The sequence below is a fragment of the Oryx dammah genome, unplaced genomic scaffold (genome assembly GCF_014754425.2).
Source record: "Oryx dammah isolate SB20612 unplaced genomic scaffold, SCBI_Odam_1.1 HiC_scaffold_13, whole genome shotgun sequence".
NCBI classification, from domain to species: domain Eukaryota; kingdom Metazoa; phylum Chordata; class Mammalia; order Artiodactyla; family Bovidae; genus Oryx; species Oryx dammah.
This window is the reverse complement of record NW_024070197.1, coordinates 16842699-16866053: the sequence shown is the minus strand read 5'-3', so window position 1 is coordinate 16866053 and position 23355 is coordinate 16842699. Positions and strand designations below refer to the sequence as shown.

General features: G+C 46.8%; 1 protein-coding gene across 1 annotated transcript in view; it reads left to right on the top strand.

Annotated features, from left to right (window-relative positions):
- The window catches only part of RYR1 (ryanodine receptor 1), a 126387-nt gene that overhangs the window by 77118 nt on the left and 25914 nt on the right, over positions 1 to 23355 (top strand). Inside the window, exons 77-89 of the mRNA XM_040254107.1 lie at positions 1354 to 1405; positions 1553 to 1621; positions 3186 to 3285; positions 3616 to 3695; positions 3788 to 3864; positions 4785 to 4858; positions 5489 to 5506; positions 6608 to 6688; positions 10660 to 10748; positions 10843 to 10971; positions 11056 to 11160; positions 13752 to 13833; positions 16167 to 16354. Of these exons, the coding sequence (XP_040110041.1) occupies positions 1354 to 1405; positions 1553 to 1621; positions 3186 to 3285; positions 3616 to 3695; positions 3788 to 3864; positions 4785 to 4858; positions 5489 to 5506; positions 6608 to 6688; positions 10660 to 10748; positions 10843 to 10971; positions 11056 to 11160; positions 13752 to 13833; positions 16167 to 16354 (1144 nt within the window). The remainder of the gene's footprint in view (positions 1 to 1353; positions 1406 to 1552; positions 1622 to 3185; positions 3286 to 3615; positions 3696 to 3787; positions 3865 to 4784; positions 4859 to 5488; positions 5507 to 6607; positions 6689 to 10659; positions 10749 to 10842; positions 10972 to 11055; positions 11161 to 13751; positions 13834 to 16166; positions 16355 to 23355) is intronic.

Sequence of the window (23355 nt, the reverse complement as noted above, 5' to 3'; positions counted from 1 at the left end):
CAAAATAGATGCGGAACCTCCAGACATCATGACTACATGTCAGACAGGAAGGAGAAAGGCTTTCCTCTAAGGAAAACCCAAATCTCTTTAGCCAAGGAACGCTCTCCATAGTGGGCTTAAGCACATGGCCCATTTGGCTAGAATTCTGACATCAGGCCACCACCAGCTGTGAGGGAGACTGGAAAGCCGAGTGTTCTGTTTTCTATTCTCTGGGGAAGCAGTGACTCTGGAGTTAGACTCTTCAGGTTTGAATTCCAGTATAGACTTTGTGACATTGGCCAAGAAAATTATTGGTGCCTCAGCTTCCTCATCTGTATAATGGGACTAGTCATATAGTTGACCCTTGAACAATGCAGGGGTTAGGGGCACTGATGCTGAAGCTGAAGCTCCAATACTCTGACCACTTGATGTGAAGAGCCGACTCATTGGAAAAGACCATGATATGGGAAAGATTGAAGACAAAAGGAGAAGGGGGCGGCAAGGATGAGATGGCTAAACAGCATCACCGACTCGATGGACATGAATTTGAGCAAACTCCAGGAGATAGTGAAGGACAGGGAAGCCTGGTGTGCTGCAGTCCATGGGGTCTCTTAAGAATCGGACACAACTTAGTGGCTGAACAACAACAAAGGGGAACTAACCCTTCACACATTTAAAAATTCATGTATAACCTTATAGGTGGCCCTCCATATCCATGGTTCTCCATCCATGGATTCAACCAACCATGGATCATGTAATACTGTAGTAGTATTTATTGAGGGGAAAAGACCCCACATATAAGTGGACTCATGCAGTTCAAACCTGTGTTGTTCAAAGGTCAACTCTATATCTACTTAGTTGGATTATTATGAGAATTAATGTTATTATGTACCAACACTTAGAATAGAGACCAACCTAGAGTAAACTCAATGGGTGTTGGCCATTACTTCTGCTATCATTAGTATTATAGAGGAGACGCAAGGAAGTGGTTAATCATAGTTGTCAGGTGAGCCAACCAGTTGTCAGGTGGCAAGATAGCCCCAGAAGCTCCAGGGTTCCATCACACCATCACAACAATCCCAGTGGAAAAGGAGCACTTCTATCAATAGCTTCAGCAAAACTCCCAGAATGAATTCCATTGGACCAGCATGGATCACATGACCATCTCTTACTTTTTATGTAGGCAAGCAGATAGAAGGTAGCAATTGGCTCAGCCTTGATCACATGCCCAGTCTGGCAATGGCGAGCCTACACCATTGGCACCATACAGCCTGAGCATGGGGAGGACTGACTTTCCAGGGGAAATCTGGAGGTGCTTATAAGATGGAGTTCCTCCATACTGGGTCCTGACTGTCTCCCCACTTACTTCCTCAGCAAACTGGATGAAGATTACTTGTATATAGCGTATGCTGATATCATGGCTAAGGTGAGGCCCTGCCCCCATCTAGGGCAGGTTCCCTTCCCTCCTTCGCCCCCCCGCCCCAGCTGCAATGCCTGTCCACTGAAAGGGCTGGGACTGGACTGGGGTATCTTTTCTGTTCACCATCATCTCTAACTGATGCCCCATCCCCAGAGCTGCCACCTGGAGGAAGGAGGGGAGAATGGCGAAGCTGAAGAAGAGGAGGTTGAGGTTTCCTTCGAGGTAGGTAGGATCAAGTAGTCCCAGAAGAAAAGGGCGGGGAACCCTGACTCCATCATCCCCCATTCATTCAGCGTGTGTTCACAGAGCAATGCTGTGGGCCCAGCCCTGGGCTGGGTGATGTTGGGTACACAGCCGTGACCAAGCCAGTCCACTGGGGAGACAGCTACATCAGGCAGACAATAACAGCATCGAGTATCCATGGTGGTGATGAGGGGAGCTAGGCAAAATGGTCCTGGCACGAAGAAGGAGGCACAAGCAGTGGGGTCAGGGTGGGAGAAACCAGGGAAGTTCAGGGGGTCATGGGGACCGTGGGGAGACACCTGATCCAGCCTCGGGGGGAGGGCTTCAGGGAGGGCTTCTCAGAGGAAGGGATGTCCACAGAGAAGGATAAAAGAAATGTGCCGGTTGAAGAAAAAAGAGGAAAGTGTTCCAGGTAGGGGCACAGCATAAGCAAAGGCCAGACAGTGAGAAAACAGCAAATGCAATGAGCTCATCCTTTCATTCATTAAGGTGATCAGCAAGCATTTCCCCAAGTTTCTCAACCTTTTTTGTGTCAGGGTCCCCTTGGGCATCTGGCGAATCTTTTCTTAGGATCATGTATTTATGTTTAGAAAATATTTATTTGGCTGCATTGTGTGTTAGTTGTGGCTTGAGGGATCTTTGTTGGGTCATGTAGGGTCTTTCATTGCAACGCATGGACTCTCTAGTTGTGGCTCAGTGGTTGAAGCACTTGGGCCCCAGAGCACATGGGCCTCAGCAGTTGCGACACCCAGGCTCTCTGGTTGTGGCTCAGGCTCAGTTGTGGCCTGTGCACTTAGTTGCTTCACAGCATGTGGGATCTTAGTTCCCTAACCAGGGACTGAACCCATGTCCCCTGCGTTGCAAGGAGGATTCTTAACCACAGGACCACCAGCGAAGTCCCTCAGAATAATGTATCTAAGTGTACAAAATGAATTCATAGCAGAAGAAATAAGATATTAAAATAGTTACTAAAATATTATTTTTAAATTTTGTGATACAGTAATATCTGTACCTGTTTATGAATCTGCCAAATAACAAGAACTAACAGTAGATCCAGTAGCTACTGTAATTGATAAGTGGTGATGAACATAAGTGACATTTCAAGATGTCTTCAAAAATAATGTGGTATGCAAACATCTGTGATTCTGATGGATGACACAACCACAGATTCTGCTACCATTGCCATGACTTATGACCTCATCTATAATGGAAGGAAATGCTACATTTCAGCCAGAGGCTGGGGAACACAAACATAGACCTTCCCCCCGCCATCCGTGTTCACAGATCCCTGGGATTTTATCCATTGACTCTTTGAAGGTGTGTGGGGCCATGTTATGACCACTCCAGGCCCAGCCCTGTGCTCAGTGCAGGAGACAAATCACAGATCTAAATCCCAGGGGACAGAGGAGCTTACAGTTGAAGGAATGAGCCAGGGGATGTGGCTGGATCAGGAAGAGCCAGGGTGAGGGCAAGGCTGTGAGGGGGAGAGGCTGGGCTGGTGGGCCTGGATTCACTCAGCAATGTGGGCCGGGCTCTGCTGCAGGAAAAAGAGATGGAGAAGCAGCGTCTCCTGTACCAGCAGGCGCGGCTGCACACCCGGGGGGCCGCGGAGATGGTGCTGCAGATGATCAGCGCCTGCAAAGGTGCCCTCCGTGTGCATTTGGCTCCCCCCGAGTACACCCATCCTGTCCCAGCCCGCCCAGCCCTCTGGACCCAGCAGGCACACCCTCCCACCCCTCCTGCATGTGGTTTGCCCTCTTGCCTTGCAATTTCTCACTAATTCCTTCAATCCTGATCACCCCTGCCCACACACCCTTGCACACTCCTCTGATCAACCTTGCACACTCCTCTGCCCAGTTCTCTGACATTCCCCCCGGGGTGGCTGTTTTCTGGTGGGCGGAGAGCACTGATTCCAAATTGAGCAGACCACTGTTTGCCCCCCGCGGTGTCCCCCTGCAACCCGTTCCCCCCAGGAGAGACAGGCGCCATGGTGTCCTCCACCCTGAAGCTGGGCATCTCCATCCTAAACGGAGGCAATGCTGATGTGCAGCAGGTAACGAGTGAAGGAACTTGGGAGGAGGGCTAAGAGGGCTGGGAGGTTCCTGTGTGACTCCCAGGTCCCCCACTCCTCCCACCCTTCTGCAGAAAATGCTGGATTACCTGAAGGACAAGAAGGAAGTTGGCTTCTTCCAGAGTATCCAGGCACTGATGCAAACCTGCAGGTGGGCTCTAGTGCACATATTATCTAAAAAAAATGTTATCTACTTATCTTTGGCTGTGTTGGGTCTTTGTTGCTGCACAAGCGTTTCTCTAGTTGTGACAAGCAGGGGCTACTCTCTAGTGGCAACGCGTGGGCATCTTACTGTGGTGGCTTCTCTTGTTGCCGAGCACGGGGCTCTAGGGCCTGTGGGCTCAGTAGTTGTGGCACACAGACTTAGTTGCCCCAAGGCATGTGGGACCTTCCTGGATCAGGGATCCAACCCGTGTCTCCTGCATTGGCAGGCAGATTATTAACCACTGGATCTCCCCACTGAGCCAACAGGGAAGCCCCCCTAGTGCACATTTTTCATTAAGCTGAGTCCCCAGTCCTGGTACCACCTCCAGTTCTAGTTCTGTTCTCTGATCAACCAGTTCCAGGAACAGAGACCCACTCAGGCCAGCTCAGATAACGGAGTTTATTATAAGGACCCACATGGAACAATAAAGGAGGCAAAATGCCGCAGACTTTAAGGATGAGTTATGTTAAGGATCCAGATAGCTGGAAGGTAGTTGAGACTTCAGGGGCACTCAGGCAGCAGGGACTTGGGGCTCTTTCTGATGACCCCTGTTCCTGTGGCTCCAGTGCTGTCTGCTTTCGCTCTCCTCTTGTGGTTGACTGCCTTTCACTGCCTCTCTGAAGCTTTTGCTAATAGATGGTTTCTGTTTCCTTCTGATTTCAGCTTTTATGTATTTCATCCTTGCCCCACCTTACCCCACAGCTGCTACTGCATAGCTTCTATCAGCTCGTAGTTTCTGCTTCCTCTCGATTTCAGCTTACTCTCTCTACCACCTCCCTCCATCATGGGGAGGGCTGCCAGGCTCTGGAATAGAGGAGGGCAGAGGCCTCAGCGCATCTTCACCGTCTTTCCTTTCTTTCCTTCAGTGTCCTGGATCTCAATGCCTTCGAGAGACAGAACAAGGCAGAGGGGCTGGGCATGGTGAATGAGGATGGAACTGGTGAGGCCCTTTTGGGCTTCCCTCTCCCTGGGGCATCCCTTTCCTTCAGGATCTACTCCCTCCCACAACATTGCCCAGAGCTCCCTTCTGCCCCAAACACCCTCCCTCCCCAAGAGCATCCTCAGGTTCCCCCTCCTGCAGTCGTCCCAGTCCTGCCCTGCTCCCATTCCTCCAGAGTCTCCCTCCCCCTGGTCCCACCCTTGGGTGTGCTTCTGTGTAATCTCACCCATCGCCACATGGATCCCACCCTCCACATGCCTCAAGTCTCCAGCCCGGGTTGCTGTTCTCTCATTAATGTCCCTAATCCGGTTAATTGAGTCTCCTCTTTGCTGTGTTGTGACGTGTCTAACCTTTCTGCCCTGATCCTTGCCTCCTGCCTCTCAATCTCTACCTGTCCATCTCTCTTTCTCTTCCCTCTTCTTTCTTCCATTCTGCTTTCACCATCCTCTTGTTCTCTTCTTTGCTTCCTTGCTCCTTTTTGCTCTTTATCTCTATGGGTTGTTTCTCTCTCTATGTCTTCAATCCTGACCATATCACTGTGTGTTTTTTTCCTGTCTCTCTGTCTCCTTCTGTCTTTCTTTTTCCTTCTTTTTCTTCTGCTTCTTCCTCCCATCCTGTTGGCTGCCTCAGTCATCAACCGCCAGAACGGTAATTCCTGGAGCCCATTCCTTGCTATGCTGCTGCCACCCCTCCCTTCTAACCCCCAACCGCCCCCCTCCACCTGGTGGCTGAGGATCTGGGACATCCAGGGGAGGGAGGTACCATGCTGGCGGAAAGTCTTGAGATCAGGGCTCTAGAGACCAAGAGTCGGGTCCCAGATTAGCCACTAACAACACATGGAACTATGAATAAATCGCTTACTTTATGTGAGCTTGTTTCCCCATGTGTAAAATAGAAGCAAGAGAAGATGAAAAAGATCCTTTTCCAGCTGGATGTTGTTGGAGTTCCAGACCCAGATTCGCAGTCCCGAGGTGGGGTGAACCCCACTCCCACATACCCGGCTCTCTGCACCCGCGACCCCAGATTGATCGAGTCTGCTGTTCCCATCCACCAACCGGATTGGTTGCCCCCAAGCATCCACTCTGATTGGTGTGCGTGCCTCCTCTGCGCCTGCTCTGGTTGGCCCGAACATTCACTATCTAGCTCTCCCCTCGCTCGTCCCGCCCCTATAGTCTACAGTGATTGGCTCCTTTCAGATGCCCGTTCTGATTGGTCCATGTTTACACTCCTCCCCCTCTGCTTTTCCTGGATTGGCTGCCTTTAAGACATCTGAGCCAATTGGCTTTCGACCGCATCTCCTGCTCATTTCTCTCCTGCACATAGCCTTTGCGTGAAAGTGACTTCAACCCCCATAATCTATTAACCGCCTCCCCGCCCCGCAGTTCTGGAGGGGAGCTAAGGGAGGTATCAGCAGCCCAAACCTCTTCTAGGTCGACAGACACTCTTGGATGTCACACAAGTGGTGACATCAAGGAGACACTGATACTGTATAAAGACATTTGAGGCCGCAGCTTCATGACTCAGGGCCCCTCAGTCTCCTTCTGCGGATGTCCTGGACTCTGAGGTTGGGACTTCTGGTGTCATGGATTCCCATGGCCCTCACAGTGTCTTTAAAGTGGTGGCTGCTGCTCCCTGCGCACCTGCTCTTTGTGCATGTGTGTGCAGTATGCATGGGCCGTGTGCACACTTTCTGGTGTCCTCGCGCATCTGATGTCTTCTGGACCATGCCTTACCCCCCCTTCCACCCAGGAGAGAAGGTCATGGCAGATGATGAATTCACCCAGGACCTGTTCCGATTCCTGCAGTTGCTCTGCGAGGGTCACAATAATGGTGAGGAGGAAAGGAGGGTGAGATGGAAAGGCGGCCAAGGTCTGCGATGTGTCTGGAAGGGTTGCCTGAGTTAACCTGCAGCCCCATTCTCCCCTGATCAGTGATGACCTCACCACCCTTCCAGGCCCCACTGTCCTCGACCCCACAGTCCTTCATTCTTTACTTTCAGCCAGTGTCAAGCCCTGTCTGCCCACCTTCCTAAATCTCTCTTGAATTTCAGGAATCCAGCCACTTTGTTTCACTTTCACCTCCTCTAACCAGTCCAATTCCCCCAAAGCAATCTGCCAAAACCCAATTTGGCCAAAAATCAATCTTCACACATGAGCAATTCGCCACATGCCATTTTCCCACAGGCATTTTGCAGCAGCTGGCAACGTTCAGTAAATGCGGTGGATTTCCTTTAACTCCGGGTCTGCAGAGGGAAAAATTGCCTGGCATTTCTAAATGAATCTCTTAGAACTACCTATTAATTTTGCTTATAAAATACTTTGCCAGGAGGAAGTCTCACATTCTCTTGCCTAACTTAAACAAGTTTGAGTTTCCACAACTTTTGTTCTGGTTCAAACAATATAACCAGATGAAAGATGACACAGCAATTTAATTAAATACATCACTGGTGAGAAAATGACACCTCACGTGGCACACAGTGTACAACGTTAAAGGAACAGTTTGAAATTCTGAACAGCAAACATCCCACCCAATGCAGTTTCCTATGACAAACATGTACAGTCTCGAAGTTGTGGTTATAACACTTAGCAGGTGATAAGAAACCACAGACTGCCCAGAAATTAACCTTCATGACAAGAATGGGAGTGATTCTAAACCTAACTTCCATAGAACCTGCACCCTACTTGGCTAGCATTCTTTAAGGTAACTGGTAAACAACTTTAATTTTCACTCTTTTCTTTTCAACAAAAGATAAAGCATGAATCATTGTTTCCACAGCTAGTTTTCCTTCAAGTTCTGTTACATACCTTAGTGCCAAATGACTAAGGTTTTCTTTCTTTAACGAAGGTGGAATCAGTCTTTGGGATTTAAAATGAATTTTCGTCCCTGGGTCTGTGACTTTTTGGAAATAAGAATGTTCTTTCAGTGCAATTTCTTTCTCCCACCAAATCTGCCATCCAGCCTTCTGTCCAAATTTGTGGATTCATAAACCAGTCTAGTCGAATAAAGGCTTTTTCTTAGAGGCTTTGCATGTCTTGAGTGTTCAGTGTCATTCAGAGCAGACAAAAGCCAGGGAGTTGTAGCTAACCATTTAGGCTTATGTTCTGATTTAAATGAACACAGAAAAAAGAATTAGAAAACAGGGTTGTTGGGAAAGCCTATCAATTTGCTTATAAAATCTTGAATGTCTGAGTAGACTTTTCGTCTATCACATGAAACCAGGCAAAAGGACATTCAGACTGAAATAGTGATTGTGAAGTGTTCAGAGGGAAGTCAGGTAAAAGTAAAACTTCAGGAGAAAAAAATTCCAAGGGGCTGTTGAAGCCATCCTGGGCAACACATTGCTATAACATCAAAAGGATTTAACTGAAGTTTGTGTTCATTGCCTTGATAATTTGATGAATTGGTCATTTGGCAAATGGGTCTATAGAAGTTGTTCTCAGACTCAAGTGTGCCTAGGAATCACCTGGAGGCCTTGTTAAAATAAGACTTTTGGACCCCATCCCAAGTCTTTTGATTTAGTAATTCTGGGATGGAGCCCAGGAATTTGCATTCCTGACAGGTTTCTGGGAGATGTTGACTCTGCTAGTCTGGACTGGTGCTTTGAGAATCACTGCTCCAAAGCGCAACTCTTAACTTCAGCACTCTCTTTAAGGCCCCTTAAGAACCGCTGTTGTTGGGACTTGGCCAGTGATTCAGTCGTTAAGACTCCGTGCTTCCAATGAAGGGGGTGCAGGTTCCAGCCCTGGTCTGGGAACTAAGAGTCCACAAGCTGTTGTTTATTGAGCACTTAACATACCTGTTCTAAATTTAGAACAGAGCAGTGTTCTAAATTCATTATATATACTAACACATTAAAATCTCAGGACAGCTTGATAAAGTAGGCCTGTTGTGACCACCCTGTTACATATGGAAAAATCAAGACACAGTCTGCCGCACAGAGAGGTCACACAGTGAGGAATTTGAGCAGCCAACTCCTACTCATCTTTCAGGTCATAGCTCAGAGGTCCTCTCCTCCACGAAGCCCCCCCTGACCACCCAGTCTGGGTCAGGCAGCTCCTCTGGGTTCCTCCAACCCCCTGAGCTTCCTCCATCACAACCATGATCATCATAATTATTATTCCAGAACTTCTCAATCACACGCTGAAGAAGGGAGAATGGTTTAATAAGCCCCCAAGTAGCCATCACTCAGCTCAAATTATAAGCTTTCTGCCATAGAACGTTTTTCAAATAGTGGGAACTGACTCACTAGATGGTTGTGAATCAAGTTTATCGCCGAGATTCTCATTTCTAATTGCACACTGGTCTGTCTGGGGAGCTTTGCAAGACACTAACGCCCAGTTTTCACCCCAGATAGTCTAATTTAATTGGTCTGGGATGAGTTATGAGCATTGGGAATTTTAAAATTCTCCAGGTGTCTCAAATGTGCAATCAAGGTTGGGAGGTTAAGAATATACATTTAGTGCATTGAGATCAGAATTCTTTCTAGTTAACTAGTCCAGGGCACAAAATAGCAGAATGCATGGCACATACTGGGGTTCTCAGGTGGTGCTAGTGGTAAAGAACCCATTTACAATGCAGGAAACACAGGAGACTTGAGTTTGATCCCTGGGTTGGGAAGATCCCCTGGAGGAGGGCACGGCAACCCACTCCACTCTTCTTGCCTGGAGAATCCCATGGACAGAGGAGCCAGGCAGGCTACAGTCCACTGGGTCACAGAGTCAGACATGACTGAAGCGATAGCATGCGTGCACACAAGGCACATAGTAAGGGTGTGTGAAACTGCTGGTTCAGGCATATGTGGATGTCAGACTAGACAGCCTCCTGGGCCTCAGTATAAATATGTACTGTATTTCCTACTGTGGGTTGCAGTTAGAAAAGATTGAAAAATTACCACATGACAATAGAAACTTCACAAGGGCAGAGACTTTGTTTTCTCTTACTCCTGTATCCCCAGGGCCTTGAACAGTGCCTGCATATGTGCTAAGTCACTCCTATCATGCCCAGCTCTTTGCAACCCTATGGACTGTAACCTGCCAGGCTACTCTGTCCATGGGATTCTTCAGGCAAGAATACTGGAGTAGGTTGCCCTGCCCTCCTCCAGGGGATCTTCCCAACCCAGGGATCAAACTCGAGTCTCCTGTGTTTCCTGCATTACAAGCAGGTTCTTTACCACTAGCGCCACCTGGGAAGCCCTGAACAGTGCCTGGCACAGAGTAAATGCTCAGTAAATTTATAGTACTGAAGTCTAAGTGACCAGTCTTCATCTATCATTAGCATATAGTACGTGCACAATAAATATATATTGACTAAATGAACAAATAAATGACAGATGCTTATCTCCTCTGCTTCTCAGTAGCTGTGCAATAAATTTTTTTTGAGAAATGAATGAATAACCAATCTTCCATCTCTCCAGCACATAGTAGGCATTCAGTAAAAAAAAAAAACAAAAAAACTTGTGAATGGCTAAAGGTTGAATCTCCATTTCCCCCTGTTGTATTATAGATGCTCAGTAAATATTTTGGGGGGAAAATGAATAAATGATTGACCTTCCACTACATCTAGCACATAGTAGGCCCGCAATAAATATTTATTACACAAAATGGATAAATGATCCTCCATCTTCCTCTAACACATAGTAGGTACTGATAAAGAGTTATTAAAAAAATGATTATATGCTTTCTGACATACAATAGGCACTCCATAAATATTTATTGCATAAATGAATAAAGGACCCACTGTCCTCCTCTAGCATGTGTCCATCTCCTCGAGCTCAATGAATGAATAACTTTTCATCTCCCTAGATTTCCAAAATTACCTACGGACACAGACAGGGAATACAACCACTATTAACATCATCATCTGTACCGTGGACTACCTCCTGCGGCTGCAGGTGAGGCTGTGAGGCTGCCCAGGTGTGACCTGGGCCGGGAACTGTTGGGCCATAGCTGGCCCCAGCAGCCGCTCACACTGCGTCTACCCGCCAGGAGTCCATCAGCGACTTCTACTGGTACTACTCCGGCAAGGATGTCATTGAGGAGCAAGGCAAGAGGAACTTTTCCAAGGCAATGTCGGTGGCTAAACAGGTGTTCAACAGCCTCACCGAGTACATCCAGGTAGGGTTCGCTCTCTGGGGGGAGGCGGGGCAGTCTCGCATCCCTCGCCCTACCTGGTGCTCACGTAGAACCTTTGCCACCCAGGGCCCCTGCACTGGGAACCAGCAGAGTCTAGCGCACAGCCGCCTCTGGGACGCCGTGGTGGGATTTCTGCACGTGTTTGCGCACATGATGATGAAGCTCGCGCAGGTTCGGGCCCCTCTGTTCTTCACCCTACTGCCTCCGGACACCCCCTAACCGGCACGTTTACAAGTTGTGCCCCCTCAGTTTTCCACCCCAGGGTTCCCAGCGGGTTCCGGACGTGTCCCATCTTCCTTCTGGATGGGCCTTCTGCGTGACCTCGCCTCCTCCCCTCCACCGCCAATCGGCTGGTTATCTATAGTTCCAGTGGTCTGCGTTTGGGCCCCGCCCCCTCTGGCCCAGAACTCTATGGTTGGTTGGTGTTCACACCAGTGGGATGGATTATCAGCCGATAGACGGTGGAGGGGAGGAGGCGGGGTCATGCAGAAAGCCCGTCCAGAAGGAAGATGCTGAACCAGTCTAGAACCGGCCGGGAACCCTGAGGTGGGAAATTGACTCATGGGGATAGGAAAAGGGTTGGCGTCTAGATCTGGGCCGGAGGCTGAAGCAGTGTTTCGGTTCTTTATTCTGCTTGCGGCAGATGACTCCTATCCAGAGCATCCATGATGTAAGGTCCCTGTCGAGCCCCAGCTCTAGCATCTTCGTGCTCCCTTTGCCCCACCACCCCCACCCCTTTGCAGTCTTGTCAATGTCTCACAAACACCTTGTCCGTTTGCTCTGCTTCTGTCTGGTAAACATATTTCAAGGCTGCCAAATGCCCTGCAGGAGGGCTCAGCATCTGAAAGGGCACCATCCAGAACCTACACATCCTAAGTAAATACATCGATGTGTTTATTCCAGTAGTTTTCCAGCAGGTGGCAATATTCTATATTTTATAATTTCCCAACAGGAAGAGTCTTGAGGAAGGGAAGCTTTTTCTAATTTACTCAAAGGTGCCACAGGGGCTGGCAGAAACCCTGTTTGGTGTCATCTGACCTTTTGAAAGGAGTTGAATTTAACTACACAGTTTCTCAGTGTGAGTGAGTTGAAGTCAAGCTGTTGTAATCTTAAAACTCTAGAGAATACTGGTATCTTTGTAGAGATTTCCAAATCTTACAGAATTAATTCATCAGCCATAGCCTAAGTTACATTGCAAAAGCTAGAAATCCAATGCAAAGTGGTGGCTTACAAAAAAAAAAAAAAGAACTTAACAGCTCACATCACAGATCAGATCATATCTAGGGTCTAGAATGCTGTTAGTAGAAATGTCTGTCTCCTCTCTGGCTTCATTATCAAGCAGGCATTTCCCAGGGGCTGGAAAGAATGGTGTCCTGGTGAGCCCCTCTAACAGCTTCAGAGGGGAAAGAACCCTTCTTTAGCTCCAAGAAAAGAGTTGCCATACTCTTATTGGACTACAGAGTCACATGCCCATTCCTGAACCAATCACCCTGGTCAGGGAAAAGAAAGTTCTGATTGGCCAGACCTGGTCCAATACTCACCTCTAGAACCAGGAAGGTGAGTTTAGTCCTATATTCTCTGAGAGCAGGATTGTTGAATCAATTAAGTAGCTGTGTCTTGGGCAGGCACACACCACAGGCACTCACCAGGATCTGAGATCCTGGAATGTTGGAATGTTTGAGTCAGAATGCAGAGCTTTGGAATCATGGGAAAGTGTTAAGATCAGAGGGCTTTTTCCCAGGTGGCACTAGTGGTAAAGAACCCTCCTGCCAATGAAAGTAGACATAAGAGATGTGGGTTTGATCTCTGGGTTAGCAAGATCCCCTGGAGAAAGAAATGGCAACCCACTCCAGTATTCTTGCCTGGAGAATCCAATGGACAGAGGAGCCTGGCGGCTACGGTCCATAGAGTTGCACAGAGTCAGGCACGACTTAAGCAATTTAGCACGCATGCACGCACTTTAGGATTAGAATTAGCAACTCAAGAACTAGCATGGGGTAGCCTTACATCAAGCCTTACAACTAGCAAGAGGAGTCTTACATCCCATTTACCTAGTACCCTTACCCTTCTTCCATTTTATTAGGTAGAACCTTATGAAATTACCACTTTGTTGGCAACATGCCTAAATATTGGCAATTTTATGTAGTTCAGTCTCATACAGATAGGGACCATGAGGCAGAACTTCGATCATGTTGGAGACTTCTGTGGGCCCTCCATGAGACGCTATAACAGGAGAAGCAAAGTGTCCCCACATTCTTCCCAAAAGGCTTACCAGAGAGCCCATAGCTGTGTCCTGCCACCTTCTTCCTGAACCCAGAGTCTCACTTTTTTCATCACACATTCATTCAACAAACATGGGTCAGCCTCCCACCGCAGGCCAGGTGCAGTGCAGAACTCTCATCTCTTCCCAGATCTGCGTCAGTGTCCGCAGTATGTGCTCCTGTCTGTCTCTGTCTCTCTTGGTCCCAGGCATCTGCTCTCAGCCCCATACTCCTCCTAGCCCTCTGTGTCAACCAGCCCTTGCCACTACACATCCACCCTTGGGCTCACTTTCCCCAAAGTGTCGACCCCAGCCCCGCAATCTTGTCTCTCTGCCCTTTGCCCTGCTTCCGAGGAACATGTCTGGACTCGGGTCCCCTCGGAGGTAAGATGGGGAAAGAAAAGTGGTCTTAGGCCCTGCTGGGTGGATGGAAGCAGCTGGAGGTGGGGGAGGCATCTCTGCCAAAAAGAACCCTCACATAACTGGGATGTGGGGTCCCTAGGACTCAAGCCAGATCGAGCTGTTGAAGGAGCTGCTGGATCTGCAGAAGGACATGGTGGTGATGTTGCTGTCACTACTAGAAGGTAAATGCCCAGTGGCTGGGGGTAAGTGGAGGGTACCAAGGTGCAGACAAGCTCGAGAATGGCCCTCAGACCCGGGAGAGTGTAAGCCTCAACCCCATCTGACATCATGTCAGGGTCAATGCATTTAAACCGCTGTAATAAGCTCTCCAAACACTTATTGAGCACTTATTATGTGCCAGGTCCTATGTACATATGATAATTTATTGATTGCCCAGGGAAATCTTAATCAGGTGGGTGGCCAGGACACTTTTTAAAATGTCTGCCCTGAATCATTATTTATTTGCTGAATGTGTCAGTTCTTGCTGCCTAACAAATATTCCTAAAATGTAGTGGCTTAAAACAACCATAATTTATTACTAATTAATAAACTAATTTAACTTGCAGACAAAGACTTTTTCTATAGAGGTTCATAGAAGCATCCTCATTCTTTTATATGGCTGCATATTACCAGTTGTGTTGCAATACAGTGATTCATTTAACCACAACCCTATCAATGGACATTCAGGGTTGGTTTGTTTTTTAATGTGTTTATTTATTATTTATTTATTTTTGAGTCTTCATTGCTGCACACAGCTTTCTCTAATTGCAGCGAGTAGGGGCCACTCTTCACTGCAGCGCACGGGCTTCTCATTGTGGTGGCTTCTCTTGTTGTGGAGCAGAGGCTCTAGGCACACCGGATTCAGTAATTGCAGCTCATGGGCTCAGTGGTTGTGGTGTGCGGCTCTGCTGCGTGTGGGTCAGTAGTTGGAGCACACAGGCTCAGTAACTGTGGCTCCCAGACTCTAGAGTACGAGCTCAGTAGTTGCGGTGCATGGGCTTAGTTGCTCCCCAGCATGTGGGATCCTCCCAGACCAGGGATCAAACCTGTGTCCCCTGCACTGGCAGGTAGACTCCCATCCACTGTGCCACCAGGGAAGTTCCACATTCAAGGTTTTTAAAAAATATTTTGCTATGACAAACCATTTGGCAATGAATAATCCTCCTACAATGTCTTGATTTTTGGTAACTAGTCATTAGCTTTTAAAAATCAGATTTAGGGACTTCCCCTGGTGGTTCGGTGGTTAAGACTCTGTGTCTTCCAGTGCAAGGGGCACAGGTTCGATCCCTGGTCGGGGAACTAGGGTCCTACATGCAGCACATGGTGCAACAAAAATAAATAAGTAAATCATAAATTTAAATTAAAAAAATCAAATTTAAAAATCAGCAATCCCTTTGAACATTTTGTTTTTGAAAAATTGAAAGACTCAGTGCCCAGGGTCTATAGTCTCACATGGCAAAAGTCAGCTGAATTGGATTAAATAACAAAATAATATTAATATTCAATCTGATGTTGATGACAGCGCTAAGATTAGATAAGAGAATGTCCTCATCATTTAGAATATATATGTGGAAATGTTTGGGGTAAAATGCCTCATGTCTGCAGCTTACTCCTTAATGATTCAGTGAAAAAAAATAGAGGGAGAGGTATTAAAAAGCAAACATGGCAAAATGTAAGCCATTGATTAATCTGGAATACATGAAGTTCCTTGTATTCTTGGAAACTTCATGCATTAATACATTTGAGATTATATGAAAATTGAAAGGTCCAAAAGGAAGCTGGAGCCAGTTTGGGGAATTTCCTGGTAGTCCAGTGGTTAGGACTTGTCAGTTTCACAGGCATGGTCTGGGTTCAATCCCTGGTCATGGATCCTGCAAGCCATGTGGTGTGGCCAATAAACAAATAAAAGTGAAATTCTGTTTAAAGAGAAGCTGGAGCCAGTTTGCTTTGGGGGGAAGCATGGTGTCCCAGTTTACCACAGTCTCCACCTCTCCCTGTTGTCTGCCCTCCAGCCTATCTCAGTCTTCTACGGACTTCCCTGGCCCCTATGGACTTGGGAAAGACTTAGGTGTGTGAGCTCTGAGGTCTCACCTCTCTGGGTTCAAGTCCGCCCCACCGCCTCACTGGCTATGGAACCCTGAGTGCGGACTCTCTCTGAGTCTTTTTCCTCATCTGTACAAATGAACAGGGACACATGTTCCTTACAAAGATGAGGTCACGTCAATGTAGCAGTTGCCATGGCATCTGGGACCTGCTGTTAGCTGATGCCGTTGTTATCTTTACTGATGACTCCCCCAGCTATAGGGGGAGGAGGACGGAGACAGGATCAGCCAGGTTCACACCTGCTGCTGTTGCAGAGCAGGAAGTGACCCTTTGGGGAGGGGTCAAAGCTGGCCGGGAAGTTCCACCAGCACAGGGCATCCTGGCAGCTCCTGAGCTAAAGAGGGGAGGCAGGCCACATGGGGATCCAGAGAGGAGGTGCTTTGGGGTCACACTGACCGGGGGCTGCCTGCAGGGAACGTGGTGAACGGCATGATTGCCCGGCAGATGGTGGACATGCTTGTGGAATCCTCATCCAACGTGGAGATGATCCTCAAGTTCTTTGACATGTTCCTGAAACTCAAGGACATCGTGGGCTCTGAGGCCTTCCAGGACTATGTCACTGATCCCCGTGGTCTCATCTCCAAGAAGGACTTCCAGAAGGTGGGTACTGGGAGGTGGATGGGTGGGGGTGCCAAGGACCACTTGTGCACCTGCCTGGCTGCCTGCTTTGGTCAAGAGACTCCTCTGGGCACCTCCATTTATTTATCTGTAAAATGGGAATAAAACCATCCTTGGAGGTTTTTTTTTTTTTAATAATTTCATTTATTTAAGAAAATTTTTTAGCTGTGCTGGGTCTTCGTTGCTGCATCAGCTTTTCTCTAGTTCAGGCGAGCAGGAGCTGCTCTCTAGTTGAGGTGTGTGGGCTTCTCATTGCAGTGCCTTCTCTTGTTGTGGAGCACAGGCTCTAGGGTGTGTGGGCTTCAGCAATTGTGGCTCGCTGGCTCTGGAGCACAGGCTCAATAGTTATGGTGCATGGACTTAGTTGCTCTGTGGCATATGGGGTCTTCCCAGACCAGGGATTGAACCCATGTCTCCTGCATTAGCAGGGAGATTCTCTACCACTGAGCTACCAGGGAAGCGCTTGGGTTTTGTTTTTGTTTTGGCTGAGCAGCATGTGGGCTCTCAGTGCCCTAACCAGGGATTGAACCTTCCCGGCTACATTGGAAGCAGGGAATTTTAACCACTGAACTGCCAGGGAAGTCCTCCTTGGAGTTGTTTTGAAGATGAAATGCATTAATACAAATAAGAACCAGTATTTCTATTATCATTATTAATAGTCATAATTGTATCATTATTATAAATAGAGATCAGTTTTTCAGTTGATAAACATCCATTGCGTTTCTCCTCTGCATTGGGCCCTGTGCTGGTACCGTGACCATGGACAGAGCAACGTCTGAGACAGACACAGCCCTCCCTTCATGGGGCTTATAGACGAATGGGAGAGGCAGTCACTAATGACCACTGCAGGTCTAAATAATGAGACTGTTAGGGAGAGGCAGGAAACAGCTTTATCCAGGAGTCCACCCACCTGGCTTTGCCATCCTTTCTATCCCAGGTAAGTCACTCATCTGCTCTGAGCCTCAGGCTCCCCATCTGTGAAATGGGGCTAAGATAATAACATTAACTGTTTCAAAGGACTGCTATGAGAGTGGGCAGTGGGTGAACAGTGGATAGTGCCTGGAACACAGAATACAGGAGATATTGCCCGTTATTATTTCTATTATTACTGCCAGATCTTTTCCATCACTATTTTATCTTTTTCATTTCAAATAACTTAAGGCTTATGGAGAAGTTGCCAAGAACATTACATAAAATTTCTGCATACCGTTTCACCCAGATTGCAAATATGTTAACTTTTTACCTCATTTACTCTGTCATGATTCTCTTTTACCTCTAAATACTTCAGGTAATGAGAATGAGTTCATTCCCTTCAGTTCAGTTCAGTTGCTCAGTCGTGTCTGACTCTTTGAGACCCCATGAATTGCAGCACGCCAGGCCTCCCTGTCCATCACCAACTCCCAGAGTTCACTCAGATTCACGTCCATCGAATCAGTGATGCCATCCAGCCATCTCATCCTCTGTCGTCCCCTTCTCCTCCTGCCCACAATCCCTCCCAGCATCAAAGTCTTTTCCAATGAGTCAACTCTTCGCATCAGGTGGTCAAAGTACTGGAGTTTCAGCTTTAGCATCATTCCTTCCAAAGAAATCCCTGATCTCCTTCAGAATGGACTGGTTGGATCTCCTTGCAGTCCAAGGGACTCTCAAGAGTCTTCTCCAACACCACAGTTCGAAAGCATCAATTCTTCAGCGCTCAGCCTTCTTCACAGTCCAACTCTCACATCCATACATGACTACTGGAAAAACCATAGCCTTGACTAGAAGGACCTTAGTCGGCAAAGTAATGTCTCTGCTTTTGAATATGCTATCTAGGTTGGTCATAACTTTTCTTCCAAGGAGTAAGTGTCTTAATTTCATGGCTGCAGTCACCATCTGCAGTGATTTTGGAGCCCCCCAAAATAAAGTGTGACACTGTTTTCACTGTTTCCCCATCTATTTCCCATAAAGTGATGGGACCGGATGCCATGATCTTCATTTTCTGAATGTTGAGCTTTAAGCCAACTTTTTCACTCTCCTCTCTCACTTTCATCAAGAGGCTTTTTAGCTCTTCTTCACTTTCTGCCATAAGGGTGGTATCATCTGCATATCTGAGGTTATTGAGATTTCTCCCGGCAATCTTGATTCCAGCTTGTGTTTCTTCCAGTCCAGCGTTTCTCATGATGTACTCTGCATAGAAGTTAAGTAAGCAGGGTGACAATATGCAGCCTTGATGTACTCCTTTTCCTGTTTGGAACCAGTCTGTTGTTCCATGTCCAGTTCGAACTGTTGCTTCCTGACCTGCATACAGATTTCTCAAGAGGCAGGTCAGGTGGTCTGGTATTCCCATCTCTCTCAGAATTTTCCACAGTTTATTGTGATCCACACAGTCAAAGGCTTTGGCATAGTCAAGAAAGCAGAAATATATGTTTTTCTGGAACTCTCTTGCTTTTTCCATGATCCAGCGGATGTTGGCAATTTGATCTCTGGTTCCTCTGCCTTTTCTAAAACCAGCTTGAACATCAGGGAGTTCATGGTTCACGTATTGCTGAAGTCTGGCTTGGAGAATTTTGAGCATTACTTTACTAGCGAGTGAGATGAGTGCAATTGTGCGGTAATTTGAGCATTCTTTGGCATTGCCTTTCTTTGGAACTGGAATGAAAACTGACCTTTTCCAGTCCTGTGGCCACTGCTGAGTTTTCCAAATTTGCTGGCATATTGAGTGCAGCACTTTCACAGCATCATCTTTCAGGATTTGAAATAGCTCAACTGGAATTCCATCACCTCCACTAGCTTTGTTCATAGTGATGCTTTCTAAGGCCCACTTGACTTCACATTCCAGGATGTCTGGCTCTAGATGAGTGATCACACCATCGTGATTATCCAGGTCGTGAAGATCTTCTTTACATAACCAGAAAACATTTATGCAAATCAGGAAATTAGCTTTGGCACAGTGCTGCTATCTACAGATTTTATTCACTTTTCACCCTTGAAGGAAGTTTTTCCCTTGTCAGGGATCCAGTCTTGGATCAGGGATTGAATTTAGGCATCCTGTCCCTTTGCCGCTGTCCAGTCCCTCAGGCGTGTCTGACTCTGCGACTGCAGCACGCCAGGCCTCCCTGTCCCTCACCATCTCCTGGAATTTGCCCAAGTTCATGTTCATGGGGCTGGTGATGCCTGTCTCTTTAGCCCTCTTCAGTCCAGAACCCTTCCTTGGTTTGTCTTTGCCTTTTATGAGCTTGACGTTTTTGAAAAATAGAGGCCAGTTGTTTTATAGGATGGCCCTTAGTGTGGGCTTGTCTGAGTTTTCCCTGTGATTCGACTGAGGTTATAGACTTTGACAGGAATATAAGAGAAGCACTATGTCCTTCTTGGTGTATCATATCAGGAGGTGCGTGCTATTAGTTCTTCACATTTCAGTTTGTGTTAGCTCGGCTCACTTGGTGAAGGTGTTTACCAGGGTTTCCACTGTAATGATTCGTTCCCCTTGGTATCTTGTGCTTTGAGACCATGTAAATATCCTGCACTCAAGTTGGCATCCATCAGAAATGCTTATGTCAAATGATTATTACTCTGGCAGTTGATAAGAGATAGTTTTTAAATTTTCTGATGTCCTTTACCTTTATTGTGTGTGTATGCTCAGTCATGTCCAACTCTTTGCGACCCCAGGGACTGTAGTCTGCCAGGGTCCTCTGTCCATGGAATTTTCCAGGCAAGAATACTTGAGTGGGTTGCCATTTCCTACTCCAGGGTATCTTCCTGACCCAGGGATCAAACCCACATCCCTTGTGTCTCTTGCGCCTCTTGCGCTGACAGGCAGATTCTTAACCACTAGGGCCACCTGGGAATTAGATACCTTTTAGAAAATTTTTATTGCAATATAGTTGATTTACAATGTTCTGTTAATTTCCACTGTACTGCAGAGTGATTCAGTTTTACATGTAGATATATATATAGTCTTTTTAATTATGCAGTATCACAGGATGTTGAATATAGTTCCCTGTGCTATACGGTAGGACCTTGTTGTTTATCCATTCTATATGTAATAGTTTGTATCTGCTAATTTCACACTCCCCATCCTTCCCTCCCCTGCAGCCGCTCATGCAACCACAAGCCTATCCTCCACGTCTGCGAGTCTGTCTCTGTTTTGTACCTATGTTCGTTTGTGTCATATTTTAGACTCTGCATATAAGTGATACCATATGGCATTTGTCTTTCTCTTTACGACTTACTTGGCTTAGCACGATAATCTCTAGGCCCATCCATGTCGCTGCAAGGTCGTTATTTCATTAATCTGTAGGACTGAGTAGTATCCCATTGTATCCACGTGCCGCATCCTCTTTCTAGGTGCTTATTTACGGCCGCACTGGGTTTCACTGCTGCATATGGGCTTTCTCTATTTGCCAGCGGGGGCTACTCTTTGTTGCCCTGTGTGGGACAACACATTCTCATTGTGGTGCCTTCTCTTGTTGTGGAGCATGGGTTCCAGAGCGCGCAGGCGCAGTAGTTGCGGTGCACAAGCTTAGTTGCTCCGAGGCACGTGGAATCTCCCCAGATCAGGGACTGAATCCATGTCTCCTGCATTGGCGGGCAGGTTCTTAACCACTGGACCACCAGGGAAGTCCCCGTACCACTGGGATTATCCATTCATCGGCTAATGGACATTTAGGTTGCTTCCATGTCTTGCCTATTGTAAACAGTGCTGCTATGAACATTGGGGTGCATGTATCTTTTTGAGTTAGTGTTTTGTCTGGGTATATGCCCAGGAGTGGGATTGCTGGATTATATAGTGATTCTATTTTTAGTGTTCTTAAGGAACCTCCATACGGTCCACACCAATTTACATTCCCATCAACAGTGTAAGAAGATTCCCTTTTCTGCACAGATTAGGTACCGTTTTACTGTAAGGAAGAGTTTTTCCTTTCTCCTCCATTTACTTATTTGTTTATGCATTTGTTCATTCATTTATATCGGTATAGACCTATGGCTTCTTACTTTATCCTAGGGGTTGCGATTGCTGCTGTCCATCAGCATTTAAATAAGCCCAGGGTCACCCAAGTTAAGCATAAAGTGCCCCATGCCTCCCAGCTGTCCTCCGAGAACCTCCCTGCCTCTCTATCTCCCCGCTTCTCAGCCACGCCTCCCAAGAACTGTCTACACTTGCTCACTCCTTTCTCACCTCCCACTACTTCCCTCATTTGGGGTTTGCTGGCTTCTGTCCCTGTCACTCTCCTGAAACTACACCAACTAAGATCATCAGGGATCTCTCCACCCTACAATCTCTCCTCTGACTCGTCATCTTGACAGCATTTGCCACAGTTGGCCATGTCCTCCCCCATCCCTAGCAATGCCTGCTTCCCTGGGCATCTGTGCCACCCACCCCTGAGACCCCTACCTTCCCTGGCAATCCCTCACAGATTCTTTTTTTTTTTTTTTAGGATTTTTAAAATGTGTACCATTTTAAAAGTCTTTATTGAATTTGTTACAATATTGCTTCTTTTTTTCTATGTTTTGGGTTTTTGTCCCAAGACATGTGGGATCTTAGCTCCTCGAGCAGGGATCAGACCTGCTCCCCCTGCAATGGAAGATGAAGTCATAACTACATTGCTACCTAAGCTTTAGGGAGAAGGGATAATATGTATCATGTTCTCACTCTGTGCCAGGTCCTATGTGTAAATGAATGGTAATTTATAGCAACCATGAGGTGTAAGGACTATTTTTTATTCTCATTTTACAGAAGTGAAACTGAGGCACAGGGAGGTGGAAATGCTCTGTTTAAGGTCACACAACTAATTGACAAGTCTGGGATTCAAATTTAGGCAGTCTGACTCCAAAGTACACTGCCCCCAGGGTCATTCACTTACTAGCTCAATAAATAGTCAGCGAGCACCTCCTGAATGCCAGGCCTGCTCTGGGGAGTCCCAGCCCTACTCTCTCGACCAGCAGATTTTCAGCGAGAGTCTGAGGGGGGATGGCTGCAAGAGAACCAGAAAGCATTATGCAGGAGCTAAAGTCATGTCATCTATCTATCTATCTATCTATCTATCTATCTATCTATCTATCTATCTATATTTGGCCACGCTGTGCATCATATAGGATGTTAGTTCCCCATCCAGGGATCGAACCTGTGCTCCCTGCAGTGGAAGCATGGGGTCTAACCACTGGACCGCCAGGGAAGTCCCCTGCATCATTTATCATTTTAAAAGGACTCTACTCAGCAAAGGGAACCATCAACAAAATAAAAAGGCAACTTACAGAATGGGAGGAATATTTGCCAACCTCATATGTAATAAGGGGTTGATATCCAGTGCACACAAAATGTTCATGATAACACCAACACAATAAAATCAATAAATCTATTTAAAAATGAGCAAAGGACCTGAATAGACATTGTTTAAAGAAGGCATACAAATGGCCAACAGGTACATGAAAATGTGCTCAATATCACTTATCATCAGGAAAATGCAAATCAAAAAAACCGCAATGAGATATCACTTCATACCTGTTAGGATGGCTGTTATAAAAAAAAAAGAGAGAGAGAAAGAGAGAACAGTATGGCAAGGATGTAGAGAAAAGGGAAGCTTTGACCATTGGTGAATAGAGGTGAACAGAATAGAGGATTCCTCAAGAAATTAAAACTAGAACTACCATAAGTGAAGTCGCTCAGTCGTGTTCAACTCTTTGTGACCCCATGGACTGTAGCCTACCAGGCTCCTCTGTTCATGGGATTTTCCAGGCAATAGTACTGGAGTGGATTGCCATTTCCTTCTTCAGCGGATCTTCCCGACCCAGGGATGGAACCCAGGTCTCCCGCATTGTAGACAGACGCTTTACAGTCTGAGCCACCAGGGAAGTCCCATATGACCCTGCAATCCCACTTCTGGATATCTGTCCAAAGGAAATGAAACTGTTATCTCAAAGAGATGTTTGCTCTCTCATGTTTATTGCAGTATTATTCACAATAGCCAAGGTGTGGAAATAGGCTAAGTATCTGTCAATGGGTGAAT